Source organism: Hemiscyllium ocellatum, chromosome 13, assembly GCF_020745735.1.
Source record: "Hemiscyllium ocellatum isolate sHemOce1 chromosome 13, sHemOce1.pat.X.cur, whole genome shotgun sequence".
NCBI lineage: Eukaryota > Metazoa > Chordata > Chondrichthyes > Orectolobiformes > Hemiscylliidae > Hemiscyllium > Hemiscyllium ocellatum.
Window position 1 is genome coordinate 40810916 of NC_083413.1, and position 18999 is coordinate 40829914.

At 40.7% G+C, this 18999-nt stretch overlaps 1 protein-coding gene across 1 annotated transcript in view; it reads left to right on the forward strand.

Annotated features, from left to right (window-relative positions):
- Nucleotides 1-423: 423 nt before the first annotated feature.
- Nucleotides 424-18999, forward strand: part of LOC132821326 (probable cation-transporting ATPase 13A4) — an 81642-nt gene continuing 63066 nt past the window's right edge. Inside the window, exons 1-2 of the mRNA XM_060833909.1 lie at nucleotides 424-711; nucleotides 11440-11613. Of these exons, the coding sequence (XP_060689892.1) occupies nucleotides 424-711; nucleotides 11440-11613 (462 nt within the window). The remainder of the gene's footprint in view (nucleotides 712-11439; nucleotides 11614-18999) is intronic.

Sequence of the window (18999 nt, forward strand, 5' to 3'; positions counted from 1 at the left end):
CTGGCCTCCACAGTAAAGAAAGAAACAAAAAAACATATGGTCTATCAAGCCTGATGGTTTATTACTCTGGAGTCTGACTTATCTGGTATTATGACCAACTGCAATCATAATAGATGATGCCCATGCACTCCCTATCTTTGCTGCAAACAAAAACAGAAAGCGCTGGAAAAACTCCACACGTCTGGTAGCATCTGTGGAGAGAAAGCAGCATGAAAGGTGTGAGTCCAGTGACCCTATTTCAGAATCAGGTCACTGATTTTCAAACCTTAACTCTGTTTTCTTTTCACAGATGCTGCCAGACCTGCTGAGTTTCTCTAGCACTTCCTATTTTTGTTTGTTTCAGATCTCCAGAATCCACAGTTCTTTATTTTATTTTCACATTGTCTTCCTATTTTTGCTGTGATTATAATCAATTTGAAATCTATGGGGTTTGACTTTGCTAAACTAACAGTAATGAATTACAGACAAGCACTTGAAACAGAAGCTGATGGCATAATGGAATTTAATGCTGATAAGTGTGAAGTTATACACTTTGGAAGAAGTAGCAAGACAAGGCAGTATTCAATGGATGGCAAAACATTAGGAAGTTCAGAAGAACAGAGGGACCTTGGTATGGTTGTCCACATATCCCTGACAGCAAGAGGACAGGCTAATAGGGCAGATAGGACACTCGGCTTTATCAGTCATGGCATAGAATATAAGAGCATGAAAGTTAAGTTGGAGCTGTACAGGACTTTCGTTAAGCCACAGTTGGTGTCATGAGTCACCACACTTTAGGATGAATGTGATCCAACTAGAGGAGGTGCAAAGGTGATTCACCAGGACATTGCCTGGCATGGAGCAATTTAGCTGTGAAGAGAGGCTAGAAAAGTTCAGGATGTTTTCTTTAGAGCAGAGAAGTCTGAAAGGGGACCTGACTGAAGTGAATAAGGTTCTGAGGAACATGGACATGCTGGATGGGAAGCAGCTGTTCCCCTTAGATGAAGGGTCAATAACAAGGGGACATAATTTAAAGATGTAAAGCAGCCTATTTAGATGGGATTTGAGGGGGAAAAACTTTCACCCAGAGCCTGGTGTGATGTGAATCCCTGGGAGGATAGTTGAGCTGGGAAACATGGCAAGCTTTAAAAAGTACTTGGATGAGCACTTGAAATGTCTCAACATTCAAGGCTGTGGGCCATGTGCTGGAAAGTGGGACTACTGTGAATTTGGAGAGTGTGGATTTAGTGCTATTTCTTGTTAATACAGATTTAATGAACAGAGAGGTCTCCTGTATTTATTGATTCTATGATTCTTTACTTCATAAACTCATCATGTTCTATTATGCTGGTGACAAAGGAATTTAGGCTATCATTTTTATAGATTTGGCAAGCGTAGTATTCATTGACGTAATTAATGTTAGTATTGGAATTGTCAATCTTTTCCGTTGTGTCCAATGGTAGTGTTAATAATCCCAGGTCAAGTTGACATGATTTAGATGCATAATAATATTTCTTCTACGAAAGTAAAATGCTGCAAATACCAGAGATGTGATATGACAACAGAAAGTTCTGGAAACAACCAGCAGATCTGGCAGGATCTGTGAATTAAAAAAAAACAGAGATAATAGTCTATACCTTTGCTGAGTCAGAGAATCCAGGGGCTTATTATCAAGTCACCTTTTATTTACACATGAACAGTTCTTGATTTTAGTGCTGCCTCATTCAGAGCCAGGTATCAGTGTCAGTATCTCTGTCTCTTTATCTGTCAGCTAGGGCTCTTTGCTTGGACCAGATTAACAGCCCCAATCATTACAATCACTACAGTGGGCAGGGCCCAGGGGTTCAAGTCTCACCTCCAGCCTAAGAGGAAAGAAGAATGGATTGTGATTCACATGGGACAAACTCAGAATTTGCCATTGAATCTAATGTTGAATTCAAACAAATCACATTTTTTGCTGGAGCAGGATTCTTAATTTGCACCATAAGAACAGATGTAAATGCTCACAGAGATAAGCTAGTGTTAGTGGAATGGCAAGAAGGTCAAGTTATTTAAATCATTTCGCTTTTAAAAATTAAGGAAAAATAGCCTGCATGGGTCTGAGATTTTCAAAATAAATCTGTGCTTGCAATTTCAAAAACTGTTCGTTGCCATAACCTTATTTGATATCATTGCAGAATGACTATTGTTAATGCTTTCCTTAACATATTATTTTCAGTATCCTTGTTGTAAGTTCAGCTTGTTTTATACATCAAAGAGATTTGAGATGAGATTATTCAAACAAATGCCTATTTTTATGAAGGATCATGTACTTGAGGAGATTTAAATGTATTGAATGGGCTTTCATGGATGAGAAAGATTATATTTAGTGAGGTCTATATTAGATATTAAGAACTTTATTTTACTTCATTTCAGAATGGCTCTTGAGGTCTGCCCATAGTGAATACTGTATGTACTGGCATGAAAAGTATACGATGAAGGGTAGTTAATGGAGGTATGCATTGGCACAGGAGTGGCATAAAGGCTCACTGATGCCAGGAGGGTGGCTTGATATGAATTGGGATGCATTTGGCCACTGAGGCTTCAAGGGGCCTTGAAGTAGCTGGCGAGATATAAGTTGAAAGAGAGTATTATAAAGCCTAGGCGTGCATGGATGCATGAGTTGGCGTGTATGAACATGGGTGGGGATTTGAGGGAGGGGATTAATGAATGATTACACCTTGAAGTCCTAATATCTAATAAAAGCAACTGGGAAAATGTCCTAGAAAAATGAGGTGGACACTGTGTCCTTCTTGTCATCCTACAGCCCTTATGGTTGCCTCTGATCTGCAGCTGGGTTTGGTGGACCCAATTAAATCCATACCTTTACCCCCAGGTGAAGATCCCATAATTTGGGGCATACTTTCCTAGAAGATTTCTAGCTGCCCATTCAACTTGGGAATGAAAATCAGCATTCATTTTTCAGGTCAGTGACCCTTCATCAGAACTTGTATTCCCTCATGAGCTCTATCCACCTTCCACCTACCTTTTTACTTTTCATCTGCCGATAGAATCCTGTGTTATTCTTTTGCCTTTCTATCTCTGTTCTTCCCTTTATCCTTTTTATACTTTTCCCTGCACCCTGAGTTTTTTTTTATATTCAGGCTGATTCTTATTGTCATATCCATCTGTCAAATTCACTCTTTACTGTTTTATTTTAGTCTCAGTCTCTGTCATCATCCAGGGAACACTATTTGTTTGCCCATTCTTTTCAGGTGATGAGAGAGAACCTACTCTCTATCTGAACCTCTTTTTTTAAATTGTACCGTTACATTCATTTCTTTATTTGCTCATGGCTTGTGGGTAATGCTATCCAGCATTTATTACTTAATTTTAACTATCCTGGGGAAAGTGATGGTGAGCTGCCTTCTTGGTCATCTGCAGTCGTTGTGGTGTAAGGACACCTACATCGGCACGAGAAAAAGAGATCCAGAACTTTGATCAAAGGAGCAATGATATGCATTGCAAATCAGGATAGTGCATGACTTGAATGGGAACTTGCAAGTGATGGTATTCCATCTACTACCCGTGTCACTCTAGGTGGGAAAGATTGCATGATGTAGAGGAGCCACTGTTGAACTGTGGTGGACAAAGTCAGAAGTCACACGACACCAGGTTATAGTCCAACAGGTTTATTTGAAATCACTCAAGCTTTCGGAGCAGGTTTCAAAGATGCAGTTGAAAGCGCCTTGGTGAATTATTGCAGTGCACCTTATCGAGTGTACACACTATTGCCACTGTGTACTGGTAATGAAGAGTGTGAATTTTGTTGGAGGTGGTCATTGCCTGACATTTTTGTAATCTAAGCCTGAATGTTGTTGAGGTCTTTCTGCATTTGGACACAGACTGTTTCAATATCTGAGGAGTCATGAATGGTGCTGAACATTTTAAAATATTCAGCAAGCACCTCCAATTTTTCTGGAGGAATGTCATTTATGAAGCAGCTATTGACATTCGACCTCGGCCCTAGGACACTTGACTGAGGAACTCCTGCGCAGATGCTCTGTGGCGGAAAAGATTAACCTCCAATAGTTGTAACCATCATCAATTGTGTTATGTATGTCATCTACCAGCAGAGAGATTCCCCCAATTCATAGAAACAAACAAAGAGCAGGATTAGGATATTTGGCCCTTCCAGCATCTGTATGATCATTGTTAACCTTCCATTTCAATGCATATTCCTGCTTAGTTAACATACTCCTTGATGATTTCAAAATATAAAAAAAATCTATAGTTCTTGAATATACCCTATATTCAGTGACTTGGCCTCCATAGCCTTCTGTGATAGAGAATTCTATAGAGAATTCCCTACCCCTGGTGCAAAGAAATGTTTCATTTCAGTCCTAAATGCCCTGCCTGATTTTCTGAGATTGTGTCCCTGCTTCAGAGAAATTACCACAGACTCCAGGTTTGCGAGAGCTCCTTCATGATGTACTTGGTCAACTGCTGACGTGATGTCTGAGGCAGTCACCATCATTACCTGTCTTGACTTCAATTCTTTTTTCATGTCTGGTCCAAACATTAATGAGATCAGGAGCTGAGTAAGCCTGGGGGACCCCCCTGAATTAAGAGTCAGTAACCAGGTTATTGCTGAGTTAAATGCCACTCGATATCAATGACCCCTTCCATCACTTCATTAATGATCGAGATCGACTGGAGAGGTAATTGAATGGGTTGGATTGTCCTTCTTTCTGTGCACAAGACATATCTGAGTAATTTTCTGTTCTCCCAGATCATTGTCAGTATTGTTACTGCACTGGAATAACTTGGCTGGGACTACAGCTAGTTCTGGAGTGAAAGTCTTCAGCAGTATTGTTAGAAAGTTGTCAGAGCCCACAGCTTTGAAGTGTCTAATTAATTCAGCTGTTCTTTAATAAGAGTAGGCTGAGGATCATCAATTGGCACTTGCAGCTGAAGATATTACAAATGCTATCTTTTACACAATTGTGCTGGGCTCCTCATCATTTAGAATGGGTATATTTGTGAAGCCTCTTCTACTTATAGTTTCTTCAAATGCCCACCACACCTCAATGTGGCAGCACTGTAAAGTTCACAACTGATCCATTGATTATGAAATCACTTTGCTTGGTCTATCACATGTTGCTTGTAATACTTGGATTGTAAAAATTATATATTGTAGCCACAATAAGTTAATACCTCATTTTTAGAAACGCTCGTATTGCTCCTAGCATGACATCCTCCACTCATCATTGAACCAAGATAGATTGCATGGCTGGGTAGTGGGGGATATGCTCGAACATTGTGGATACAAGTTGTGATTGAATACATTCTGCTGCTACTGCTCATAGCCTGGTAGCTGCTGGTAGCAGCTCATAAATTCCCAGTTCTGAGTTACTAGCTTTTTCTGGACTATTCCATTCAGCGTGGTGGTGCCACACAACATGACAGAGGATATCCTCAATGTTATTGGAGCCTGGCACTAATTGGCTATGGCTATCGGCTTGTACAGAGAGGAGAAAAGTCAATTCACTCAGAAGTCACTTTATTAATGTATTGGATAATACACATATAGCTGATACATTTTACCACAAACTAGAACTTTACATGTTTTCCCACCAGCTAGAATCTATTTGAACACCCACTAGGGTCCTCTAGCACTCCCAGAATAGTTAGTGAATATGAAGCTATTACCTGATCAGGATAGCTGCTGATGCTGGTGAGGGCTGATGCTGGCCAGCTGCAACATTCTCTCTCTCTATCTCTCCCGATGTCATCACCACGTCCTTCCATGATGGTTGGTCTTCAGACTTTTTACTGGCTGTGCACCCAAGAGTCTCCTTCTTGTTCTTTTCCTTCCCTCTTTTGAGGTGTCATGCTGTCTCTTTCCTGTTGGCTCAGGCCCGTTCAGTTATAGCAGACCTTTACCTTATTGTCCCTGGCCTAGGTACATAGATTGCATTACCTCATTGCTCTTTGTCTAAATAAATTGCATTACCTCAGCTACCTTACTTTTCGCAGAACTTACTTGTTACAAACCGGTTCTGATCGGCTCAGACCAGTACCTGGTTTCAGGTCATTTTTGTTCACAGGCTGCTATTCCTGAAGAAGAATTACACCCAAAATGTTGACTTCTCCACCTCCATATGTGGCCTGGCTTGCTGTGTTCCTCCAGTCTCCTGCTTATCGACTTTGAATTCCTGCATCTACGGGTTTTTGTCTCTTTTCCTGTGTGTCAGCAGTTTTGCACTTAGTATTCCCTGCAGCACATCAGCAGCTTGTATCCCTCTCTCTGTTTCTCTGCAGCTCCTTACTAACAATGTGTAGATGAGATGTTGTCTACATTGTGCAGTGGTCTTTCCAAAGGATGCTATTATGAATATCTGCATATTAGTAGATTATTGTGGATGAGGTCAAATATATTTATCTCTCTTGTCAGTTCTCTTACCATCAGATTCAGTCTAGCAGTTAGCTCAATCAGTAGCAATGCTACTGAGTCACTTTTGATGATTAACATTACGGTCCTCCACCCAGATTCGGTATCCATTGTATCCACACCATCCACAGTTTTGCTCATTTGTGTTCAGCACGGAAGAAAACTGTTTAATCATTTGAAGAAGATCTCACAAGTTATAATCAGCAGGCAGTTTCTTGCCTGTGTTTGAGCTGATGGGACTTCATTGAGCCCAGAATCAATATTGAGGATTCCCAGGGCAATCTTCTCCTGACTGTCTGTCACAAAGCCATCACCTCTGTTAATGGGGCAGGATATACTCAGTGGTGATGTTGGTGGTATCTGGGATATTGAAAGGTATTTTTTTTGTGAGCATGACTAGTTCAGACTTTAGTTTGACTAGTCTGAGAGACAGTAATCCCAATTTTGGCTCAAATACCCAAATGTTAGTAAGGAGGTCTTTTCAATATCAGCAGATTTCCTGTGCTATGGATACAACTAAGTGTTTTGTTAGGAGAGTTAAAAATGCATTTAAAAGTCAACCACATTGCTGATAGTCTGGAGTCATGTGTAGGCCATACAAGGTGACACTAGTAAGTTTTTCTTCCTGAACAAGAATTAGAAAACTAGAGGGTTTTTACAACAATCAACAATGGTTAATGGTCGCCAGAGGATTAAATTTTTAATTCCAGATTTATTAATTGTATTTAAATTTCATATTCCACAATGGATACCCACATCCTGAAATTATTACTCTGAGCCTCTGGATTGCAGGTCAATGTGTCACCATCTTCCCTTCAAGGAGAGATTGATAAAACTGTACATTTATTATCTAGATCTTAGAAGAATGAGAGATGTTCTCACTGAATGATACAAATTCATGGAGTTGTTGACAGAAGAATGATTTCCCTGGCTGGGGGATGTAGAAGCCCGGTACACATTCTCAGCATGAGGTCAGCCATTTAGGATTGAGATGGGAATGAATACCTCCTCTTCCATAGTGAATCGTGAAATTCTCTGGAGGGCTTTAGGGACTAAGTTATTGAGTGTATTCTGAAAATAGATTGATAGATTTCTTGCTAATAAATATATCAAGGCGTATAGGACAGTGCAAGGTAATGACATGCAGATTACTAGCATATCATGACATAGTTGAATCACACAGCAGGCTCGATGGGCCAAAGGCTAACTCCAGCTCCTGTGTTTCTCTGTTCCTGAACATCTAACAATTTGTACTCTCACTCTCATGTATAGAAATCAAAATGAAGGGAGAACTAGCCATTTGGATACAGAACTGGCTCAAAGATAGAAGACAGAAGATGATAGTGGAAGGTTGCTTTCAGACTGGAGACCTGTGACCAGTGGAGTGCCACAGGATTGGTGCTGGGTCCACTATTTTTCATCATTCATATAAATGATTTGGATGTGAGTATAGGAGGTAGTTAATAAGTTTGCAGATGACACCAAAATTGGAGGTGTAGTGGACAGTTATGAAACTTGCCTCTGAGTATAACAGGATCTTGATCAGTTGGGCCAATGGGCTGAGGATTGCAGATAGAGTTTAATTTAGATAAATGTGAGGTGCTGCATTTTGGAAAAGCAGATCTTCGTAGGTGGCGTTGTTGAACAAAGAGTGCAGGTTCATAGTTCCCTGAAAGTGGAGTCATGGACAGAGAGGATAGTGAAGAAGGTAGGAGAAAGTGAGGACTGCAGATGCTGGAGATCGGAGTCGAGAGTGTAGTGCTGGAAAAGCACAGCAGGTCAGGGAGCATCCGAAGAGCAGGAGAATTGATGTTTCGGGTGTTAGATCTTCACCAGGAGTGAAGCTTGTGGGCTGGGGGGTCTGAGAGATAAATGATAGGGGGTGGGGTTTGGGGGAACGTAGCTGACAAAATGATAGGTGGATGAAGGTGAGGGAGAAAGTGATAGGTCAGAAGGGGGGCATGATGGACAGGTCCAGAAGGCGGTGCCAAGTTGGAGACTTGGGACTGGGATAATGTGGGGGGAGGCGAAATGAGGAGGCTGTTTAAATCCACATTTATCCTGTGTGGCTGCAGGGTCCCAAAGCAGAATATGAGGTGTTCCTCCTCCAGGCGCCGGGTGGTAACAGTTTGGCAGTAAAGGGCGCCCAAGATCCGCATGTCCTTGATGGAGAGGGAGGGGGATTTGAAGTGTTCAGTCACAGAGCAATGGGGTTAGTGGGTGTGCGTGTCGCAGAGATGTTCTCTGAAACAATCTTGTCTTCATCGGGGTGACAGGACACCTACTTGCAGATCGTTTCAGAGAACATCTCTGGGACACCCGCATCCACCAAGCCCACCACCCCATAGCTGAACACTTCAATTCTCCCTCCCACTCCGTTAAGGCCATGCAGGTCCTGGGCCTTTCCACTGCCCAACCATTACCACCCGGCGCCTGGAGGAGGAACGCCACATATTCCGCCTTGGGACCTTGCAACCACACGAGATAAATGTTGGTTTCAACAGCTTCCTCATTTCCCCACCCCCTCCACCTTATCCCAGTCCCAAGCCTCCAACTCAGCACCGCCCTCTGGACCTGTCCATCACCCCCCTCTTCTGACCTATCACCTTCTCCCTCACCTTCATCCACCTATCATTTTCTCAGCTACCTAACCCAAAACCCCACCCCCGTCCCATTTATCTCTCAGTCCCAACCCACAAACCTCATTCCTGATGAAGGGCTTATGCCCGAAACATCGCTTCTCCTATTCCTCGGATGCTGCCTGACCTGTTGTGCATTTCCAACACTACAGTCTCGGCTTGTGAAGAAGGTGGTTGGAATGCTTTCCTTTATTGGTCAGAGCATTGAGTATAGATGTTGAGAGGTCATGTTGTGGCTGTACAGGGCATTGGTTAGGCCACTTTTGGGATATTGCATGCAATTCTGGTCTCCTTCCTATCGGAAGGATGTTGTGAAACTTGAAAGGGTTCAGACAAGATTTACAAGGATGTTGCCAGGGTTGGTGGATTTAAGCTAAAGGGAAAGGCTGAACAGGTTGGGGCTATTTTCCCTGGAGTGTCAGAGACTGATGGGTGACCTTATAGAGGTTTATAAAATCATGAGGGGCATGGATAGTATAAGTAAACAAGGTCTTTTCCCTGGGTGGGGGAATGCATAACTAGAAGGCATAGGTTTAGGGTGAGAGGGGAAATATCTGAAAGGGACCTAAGGGGCAACATTTTCATGCAAAGGATAGTACATGTATGGAATGAGCTGCCAGAGATAGTAGTGGAGTCTGGTACAATTACAGCATTTAAAAGGCATTTGGATGGGTATATGAATAGGAACGGTTTACAGAGATATGGGTGAAATGCTGGCAAATGGGACTAGATTAAGTTAGGATATCTGGTCAACATGGACAAGCTGGTGTGAAGGGTCTGTTTCCGTTCTGTACATCTCTGACTCTGTGACTCCATTTAGTCTCTTCATTATTTATGGAAACAAAGCCTAACAGCTTTTTAGGAACAATCAAACTGAAATACAATTACAGTTTAATGGCAAAATTGCATTTTTCACCTTATATGTTGCAAGGCCATAAGATTATAAGATGAAGGAACAGAAGTAGGCCAATCAGCCCATGAGTCTATTCCACTCAATGAGATCATGGCTCATCTGGTAATCCTCAACTCCATGTTCCTGCATTTCCCCATAACCCCTGATTTCCTTACTGAATAAAAAGCTGTCTATTGTAGCCTTGAATATTCTTAACAGCTCAAACTTTACAGGTCTTCATGGAGATGTCCTTATTCTTGGCACCAGGCAAATAATGTAGTCTTCAGAGCTCACACACGAAACTGCAAGGATCAACGTATATCTCCTCATTATTACTGATTCCTACCATGACAATGTTCCTATTTCCTCCCTGTTGGTCAGTTTGCTTATCTTCACTGCTGTCCTCACTCTTGTCTACGCCACTTGCAAGAATCTCAAAGCAGTTAGACACTTACAGGAACCAAAGTTCCTCAAATACTACAACTTGTGTTCTTGTATCTGCCTCATCTGTAGTCACATGCTCCCATTTCTACTCACAGAAATTTCAAAAGCTTAACCTGAGGACTGTGACTGCTTCCTCGGATAAAACATCAGGTTGGCTTCTTCGTCCTTGCTGTGTTAAATTGTCTGCAGTTCAGACTCCATCTCCACAACTCAGTTCCTTGAGCTGCCAACACTTAATACAGATTAAAAACATTAAACAAACATTTACTTCACTTTGGATTGCATTTGTATCCAGTAACTCTCACATTTGCAACATATCATCCGTCCTGCCATCACTATCATATTTAATTTAATTTATTAATTATTTACTTGATTATCACTGTTCTCTGCACTTGAAGAATCCCCTAGTCTTTACACTTTATTGCAATAAGCATTTTACATCAGGATCATTTATATCTAATAAGCCTCTTATACCAAAAAGGAAAAAAAAACTAGCAACTTGAACACAAACTAAAATTAGAAATGTCATGCTTTGTTTCAGCAAAAACAATCAAACTCCTCTCCTTCCTCCTATTAAATCCTTGAGGTGCTCAACTCTTGCACTCTATTGTAAATCATGTTGAAATGCTAATTCACACAAAATTGAAACTTATATATGCTCCCAACCGAATGATCAACCGAAGAATCAAGTTTCAGCAGGTTCTTAAAGCTACCTTTCATTGGAACCCGAGGGAAACACCTGCTTAAGGTTTCCAAATACAGAATTTAAATGTCGATTTCAGTTTAATACCACTACAAAGCGCAAACTAAATTAGGCAAAATTAGCTTTATACAAATCAAGAGTTAGTCTTTCTTACCCAACAATTGAATCTACTCAGTCTTCAGTTGTAATATTTCACCATGATAAACTAGCAAGATATCTGATTTACCATGTGCATTGCCATAGCAGACTAATTTGTATGCACTGAAGTTTTATACTCTATTATTATGCTGTACAGTTTCTTCATTAATAAGAATTATTGATGGAATGTTACACTTTCTGTTTTGTAAAGGACATATTTGGTTATAAATCCAGTCGATGCCGCAGTGTACTATTTGTCATAGGATCCATCCTAACCTGTGGATTTCTGCTGCTTCTGTTTTACTGGAGGCCCGAGTGGGATGTCTGGTCCAAGTGTATTCAGTGCACCTTGCAGGAAGCTGATATTGTCCTGCTTAGAACAACAGTAAGTGTTATCCTATCATAATACAATATTGCTTAAATTAAAAACTTGTTTTGGGTGACACAAATTTAGCTCTAGTGAAACAAAAACATACCTACAGGCTCTTCAATGGAATTATCAGCACAAACCAGTATGGCTATTCAGGGCTATCACATCTACTACATACCTAACCCATAGACATAATGTGCTGCAATGCTACATTTCTCTTAACAGCTTTATTCAATAGTTGCTGCTTCTACTGTCTGCATCTCTACTATATAGTCATCTACAAATTACTCAGCACTGGTTCACGCAAGCAATGGTCTCAATAATGGAATGTTGTGATCACAGTACCATATTCTGTTCTTCACTGATTAAAATAATTACAGTTCAAAAGATTATAGAATTATATGTTCTTTGATAAGATGCCCTGAGAAATTAACATGCTATTTACACTTAACAAGGCCCACAAAACCAGATTAAGATTTTCTCAATCATTAAGTGTTTATTTTCTAACAGGTTCCAAAACTTGTGGGATCAAAAGAGCTAAAGAAACATATATAAAAGTGGCTCAATAACATATGCATAATAAGTTTGATCCCTGGCTTCAATCCAAAGAACAAAAGGAATCTAGCACTTTTGCAAGGACCATGCATTGCATATTGATGCAATACATGAGGGACATTTACCCAGTTTAGAGCCATTACATTTGACTAAGCAATAATACTAGATATCACCAAATTCATTTGATGTAAACTCCATGTTCTTGAAAAAAAAATTTGCAATAAATAATGTAATAATCACTGACAGAATGTTCAGGTACCAGTTATAACCATTTTTGCCATTGTGCTTCAAATAGATCTGCTCAGGGTTCTGTGAAAGAGCAGACCTACCATCCTTGCTCCTGACGGATTGCTGGACTTTACTGAAGAACAATGATTCAGGATGTTCTAATTCAAGAAAGCCACATTTACTGACTTATGCTACTTGTTGCACTAGAACCTACAAATGTGGTTAGCTTTTAGAACCATTCCATCTGCAGAACTAAAGATAATCCATCCATTGTATTCTATCCTGGAGCAGGTCCTAAACAAAGTCTCACTGAGATGTTTGAGCAATGGAACCAGTATACTTTTGTCACTTGGCATCAATTTGACACAAGCAGCCCCAATGATCACCACTTCAGCATTCAGAGCTGGTTTTCAGTATTCTGATCAGTATGACCATAATCCCTCTTACTTAGAGGCAGGAATATTTCCACTAAACCATTGGTCAACCTGCTAAAAAAGGAAATTTCCATGCTACTGATTGCGTTCAGGCCTTCACTGGAGATGTATGAACTATCAGTTGGTTAAATATAAACTGCAATATCAAGGACATGGCTAAGCTTTGTGTAAAACGTCGTCTGTGACCACATCAGGGACAGAAACAACCACTACTTTGTTGAGCTGTGAAGTGATATAAAGTACAGTCAGAGTAGACTGTGCACAAAAACAACAAATGCACAAATTGATCATTTTGTAGGAAACACAAGGCATTTAATTTCCAGAAGTACAATAAAGGTAGGTGACAGTAACTCATATTAACTCTTTCTTTTTATTTAACATTGCTCATGATTTGTTTTTATTGTTAATTTTCAGACCTTTGAGTGGAACACAAATCTCATAAGTGGTGAACATCTGTTGTCGAAGCTGCTTTAGTGCATTTTCAATTCACTTCAAAATATTTTCTAATCAACCTGTTTAGGAAAGTTACTCCAAACCTTTAGAGCAGGAGACACTTGATCATGGGCCTCCTATGTCAGAGGTAGGAACATTAGCATTATTCAGCAAAAGTCCTCAACCCAATACAAATTCCAATGAATTTCAATTAACTTTCAATTAATTCAGCATGGTCAACACTTAGCACACTCGGAGATAGTGAGGACTGCAGATGCTGGGCAGCACACTCGCCATTTGCTGACTAGGAAGGCAGCTTCAACTTAAATTTTCAAAGGAGAATCTTCAGGGACTGTGTGTTCTATTGTAAGGCACAGCGATTGTCAGCAGATAAAAAATGAAGTGAATTCCAACAGGGCCCCAAAGATCTCTGACTCAGTGGTGGAGACATAAATTGATCAAGAAATCAGTAAGATAGCGGTTTAATTTCTCATCGATGGTGGGTGCCAAGATAAAGGTATAACCAGACATGGAGAGAAATTACAGAAAATTTGACTGCCAACAACATTGTCACCCAGAATCCAGATATAGTGCAGAGAAAAACGTAATAATCTGACAAGTAGTGTCAGGGCCCCGTTCACATCTTTTACATTCTCTGTACAAGCCTACTTTAAAATCTTACTTTAAACTCAGTAGTACCTAGCTTTTCCTTTTTCCTGCCTACTATAGGTCTACATAAGGTAACATGGAATACTTTACTGTGCATTATTCCTTTTTAAACTGAAATATTCAAAGCTTGTTACTGCACTCAATCTAACTTTTTCATTTTGGCTGTGTTTGCTGCTTCTTTCCACCATGATGCTGATCTGTTTCATTAAAATACTTGGACAGAAACATAAAAGGAGCAAGTGAGGACTGCAGATGCTGGAGATCAGAGCTGAAAATGTGTTGCTGGAAAAGCGCAGCAGGTCAGGCAGCCTCCAAGGAGCAGGAGAATCGCATTTCGGGCATGAGCCCTTCTTCAGGAATTCGATTCTCCTGCTCCTTAGATGCTGCCTGACCTGCTGCGCTTTTCCAGCAACATATTTTCAGAAACAAAAGACCATATATTTTTATTTTTGGGTCTATATACTGAAACGGAGGTTGGACTGCTCTGTAACTGAAATACCAAAAATATTTGTAACTTGGAAATATCAAGTGCTGCATATTTTAATCTGTACCAGTCAATGTTGTTTTTCTCACTGAGGGAGATCATTTGAGCTGAGCAACATCAAAAACATTTTTGGTTCAGGAAATTCTGCCTGATGACAGCCAAGTAGTTTGTTGAACTGCAGTTTGTTACAAAGCTGTAGCTGCAAGGGTAGCAGAAACATCCAGAGCCAGTGAACTGAAGGCAACCATCCCTCTCCACATGGGAAAAAGACAGAAACATCAAGAAAGAGAATTAGATCAAGAAAAGTTAGTCCACCAGACCAACTATTGAAGTAAAAATAATCACCTGTTGACAAAAAGAAGCATGTCATCTGTGCTATAAATCACAAACTGTGTAAGATAATTTAATTGAAATCTGGATTTCTGACCTTAAAAATTTTGCTGTCCTGGGAATTTATTTCCAACCCATAAAATCTGTGTCCAATCATCTCTTTTGTTTGACAGTTTATCTGTCAGCAGAAGATAAAACAAGATTAATTCAACTAGTCTCCAAAGATCTCTGACTCAGTGGTGGAGATACTAATTGATCAGGAATTCAGCAATCTAGGGTTCAACTTCTCATCAGTGGTGGATGCCAATATGAAGACATAACCAGATATCGAGAAAAGTCACAGAAAATTTCAGTGCCACAACATCGTCCCTAGAATCCAGATGCAGTGAAGAATTCAGCACTGCTAACACCATTGAATGTGAAGGTGATGGTTAAATTGTCTCTCGTTGAAAATGCTCATTGCCCGATAGTTATGTGGTATGAATGTTACTTGTTACGTGTCAGACCAAGCTGAATATTGTTCAGGTCTTCAAGCATTTGAAAATGCATGGCTTCAGTATCTGAGGAATTTTGAATGGTGCTGAACATTATACAACTACTAGCAAACAACCCCATTTCTGTCCTTATGATGGAAGAAATCATTGATAAAGCAAATGAAAGTGATTGGGCCTGGGATACTAGGCCTATAACTCACGGAGCTGAGATGACTGACCTCCAACAACCACAACCATATTCTTTTGCGCTAGTTTTGGCTACAACCAGCAAAGAATTTTCACACAGATTCTGATTAACATAATTTTGCCAAGACTTTTTGATGCCACACTTGATGTCAAAGGCAGTCATCATCTCTTCCTTACACGCTTGAATCAAGGTTGTAAAGAGGCCAGGAGCTGAGTGATCTGAATGAAACTGAAACTGTGCATCACTGAGCAGGTTATTATCACCAGGTGCTGCTTTATAGTGCTGTTGATGACACTCATAGTCAAAAGTACACTGACGGGACTGGAATTTTCTGGGTTAGATTTGTCCTTTTTTTGTGTACAGAAAACACCTGGGCTATTTTCCGCATTGTCAGATAAATGCCAGTGTTGTAGCTTCCAAATTTACTGCTATCTATTTCATGGTCATCTTTAGATTTTTAATTCTAGATTTTATCGAATTCAAACTCCACCATCAAATGGTTTTCAAACCTGGGTCCCCAGAATATAACCAGCAATGTCATCACTGAGCAATCAGCCACAATTACCCACCACTATCAGGCAAACACCTCTTGCCACCACCACCTTCTCCTAAATCATAGAATCATCAAATCTCTACAGTGTGGAAACAAGCCATTTGGCCCAACAAGTCCACATTGACCCTCCGAAGAGTAACCCACCCAGACCTATTCCCCTACTACACTACATTTATCACTGACTAATGCACCTAATCTACACCTCCGTGAACACAATGGGCAATTTAGCACAGCCAGTTACCCTGACCTGCGCATCTTTGGATCATGGGAGGAAACTGATGTACCCGGAGGAAACCCATGCAGACACGGGAGAATGTGCAAACTCCACATAGACAGTTGACCAAGGCTGGAATCGAACCCCGGGTCCCTGGCATGGTGAGGCAGCAATGCTAACTACTGTGCCATTGTGCCAACTAGACCCCACACTATTTCTACAGATCCCCCAACAGCAATAGAGACATGGAGAAGCAGATTGGGAGGAAAGGTTCAGAAGTAAATGTGTTGATCCACTTAATGTCAGTGTCAGAAATTAAAAGAATATCCGGTTCATTCAATTGTTATACACATTTGTTATAATTTGCAATTCTATGTGATGGTCTGGGAGGAATGCAAAGCAAAAAGGCTAAAAATCTACATTAATTTGGTTAAAAGAATTAGGAGATTACATTTCCTTGCCCAAAGTAATAAGCAAACACTTTGGCTCTGATAATACAGTAAGCACCTTTTGTAGAAGTAATCTCTGCACCAGCCAAATACTGGCCCAACTCCTGAATCTGGTTACAGTCATATGTTTTTCTGCCAATGGCAGTTCATGCACGGCCGTAAAACGGACATACACCAAAACCAAAGATACAAGGGCAGCAGCAAGGGGAGACTCCCCTGCAATCTTCCAACCGCTGCCCAGGAAATATGGTACAAATGACATCAACAAATATGACATGGGAAAATTGGTGAAATTATAGAATGTTCCCATAAAATGCTGTATGGTTGGATACCCTGGGTCAGTTGCTTGAAAATTGCAGTCAGACAGGCCTTATTTCAAATTCATAGAACATAGAACAGTACAGGACAGGGACAGGTCCTACAGTCCATAATGTTGTGTCAAACATGACGCCAAACAAAACTAAACCCTTCTGCCTGTACATCGTCTATATCCCTCCATTCCTTGCTTATTATGTTCTTACCTAAAAGTTCCTTAAATGCCCCTATTGTATCTGCCTCCACCACTCCCATTGCAATGTGTTCCAGGCACCTACCACTCTCTGTGTAAAATATTTGTCCCCAAGCTCCTTTAAACTCTTTCCCTCTCACCTTAAATGCATGCACCCTAGTATTAGACCTTTCAACTCTGAGAAAAAATTCTGACTGTCAACCCTATCTATTCATCTCATAATGTTACAGACTTCTATCGGGTCTCCCCTCAGCCTCTGCTACTCCAGAGAAAACAAACCGAGTTTCCCAAACTCTCCTCAAGTCATAGAGTCAAATAGTTATACAGCATGGAATCAGACCCTTTAATCCAACTCATCTATTCTGACCAGATATCCTAAATTAATCTAGTCCAATTTGGCAGCATTTGGCGCATATGCATTTATCTAAATTAAGCTCCATCTGCCACTTCCTAGCCCATTGGACCATCTGGTCAAGATCCTGTAATCTGAGGTAACCCTCTTCGCTGTCCAATTTTGGTGTCATCTGCAAACTTACTAACTGTACCTCTCATGCTCACATCTAAATCATTTATGTAAATGGAAAAAAGTAGAGGACCCAGCATCGATCCTTGTGGTACTCCACTGGTCACAAGCCTCCAGTCTGAAAAATAACCACCACCCTCTGCCTTCTACCTTTGAGCCAGTTCTGTATCCAAGTGGTTAGTTTTCCCTGCATTCCATAAGATCTAACCTTGCTAACCAGTCTCCCATGGGGAATCTTGTCGAATGCCTTATTGAAGTCCATGTAGATCACATCTACAGCTTTGCCCTCATCAATCCTCTTTGTTACTTCTTCAAAAAACTCAATCAAGTTTGTGAGACATGATTTCCCACACACAAAACCATGTGGACTATCCCCGAATCGGTCCTGGCCATTCCAAATACATGTAAATCCTATCCCTCAGAATTCCCTCCAACAACGTGCCCATCACCGATGTCAGGCTCACTGGTCTATAGTTCCTGGCTTTTCCTTACCACCTTTACTAAACAGTGACACCACATTAGTCACCCTTATCTTCCAGAACCTCACCTGTTGCTATCAATGATAGAATTATCTCAGCAAGGGGCCCAGCAATCACTTCCCTAGCCTCCTACACAGTCCTTGGGTACAAAAGGCATTTGGATGGGAATATGAATAGGAAGGGTTTGGAGGGATATGGGTCACGTGCTGGCAGGTGGGACTAGATTGGGTTGTGATATCTGGTCGGCATGGATGGGTGGAGCAAAGGGTCTGTTTCCATGCTGTACATCTCAATGACTCCATGACTCTATGACTTGATCAGGTCCTGGGGATTTATCCACCTTTATGTGTTTTAAGATGTCCAACACCTCCTCCTGTATAATATGAGCATTTTTCAAGAGGTTGCTATTTATATCCCCAAGTTCTTTATCTTCCATATTCTTCTCTACAGTAAATACTGATACAAAATACTTGTTTAGTATCTCCACCAACTCCTATGTTCCACACATATAGTTAGCCTTGCTGATCTTTAAGGGACTCCATTCTCTCCCTAGTTACTCTTTAGTCCTTAATGTATTTGTAGAATCCCTTTAGATTTTCCTTAACCCTACTTGCCAAAGCTATCTTATTTCTCCTTTTTGCTCTCCTGATTTCGCTCTTATACTCTACTGCTTTTATACTCTTCTCAGGAATCACTCTATTTCTTCTGTCTATACATGACATATGCTTCCTTCTTATACTTGACCAAAACCTCAATTTCTCCAGTCATCCAGTATTCCTAACGCCTACCAGCTTTGCCCTTCACACTAACAGGAAAGTACTGTTTCTGGACTCCCATGATCTCACTTTTGAAGGCTTTCTAG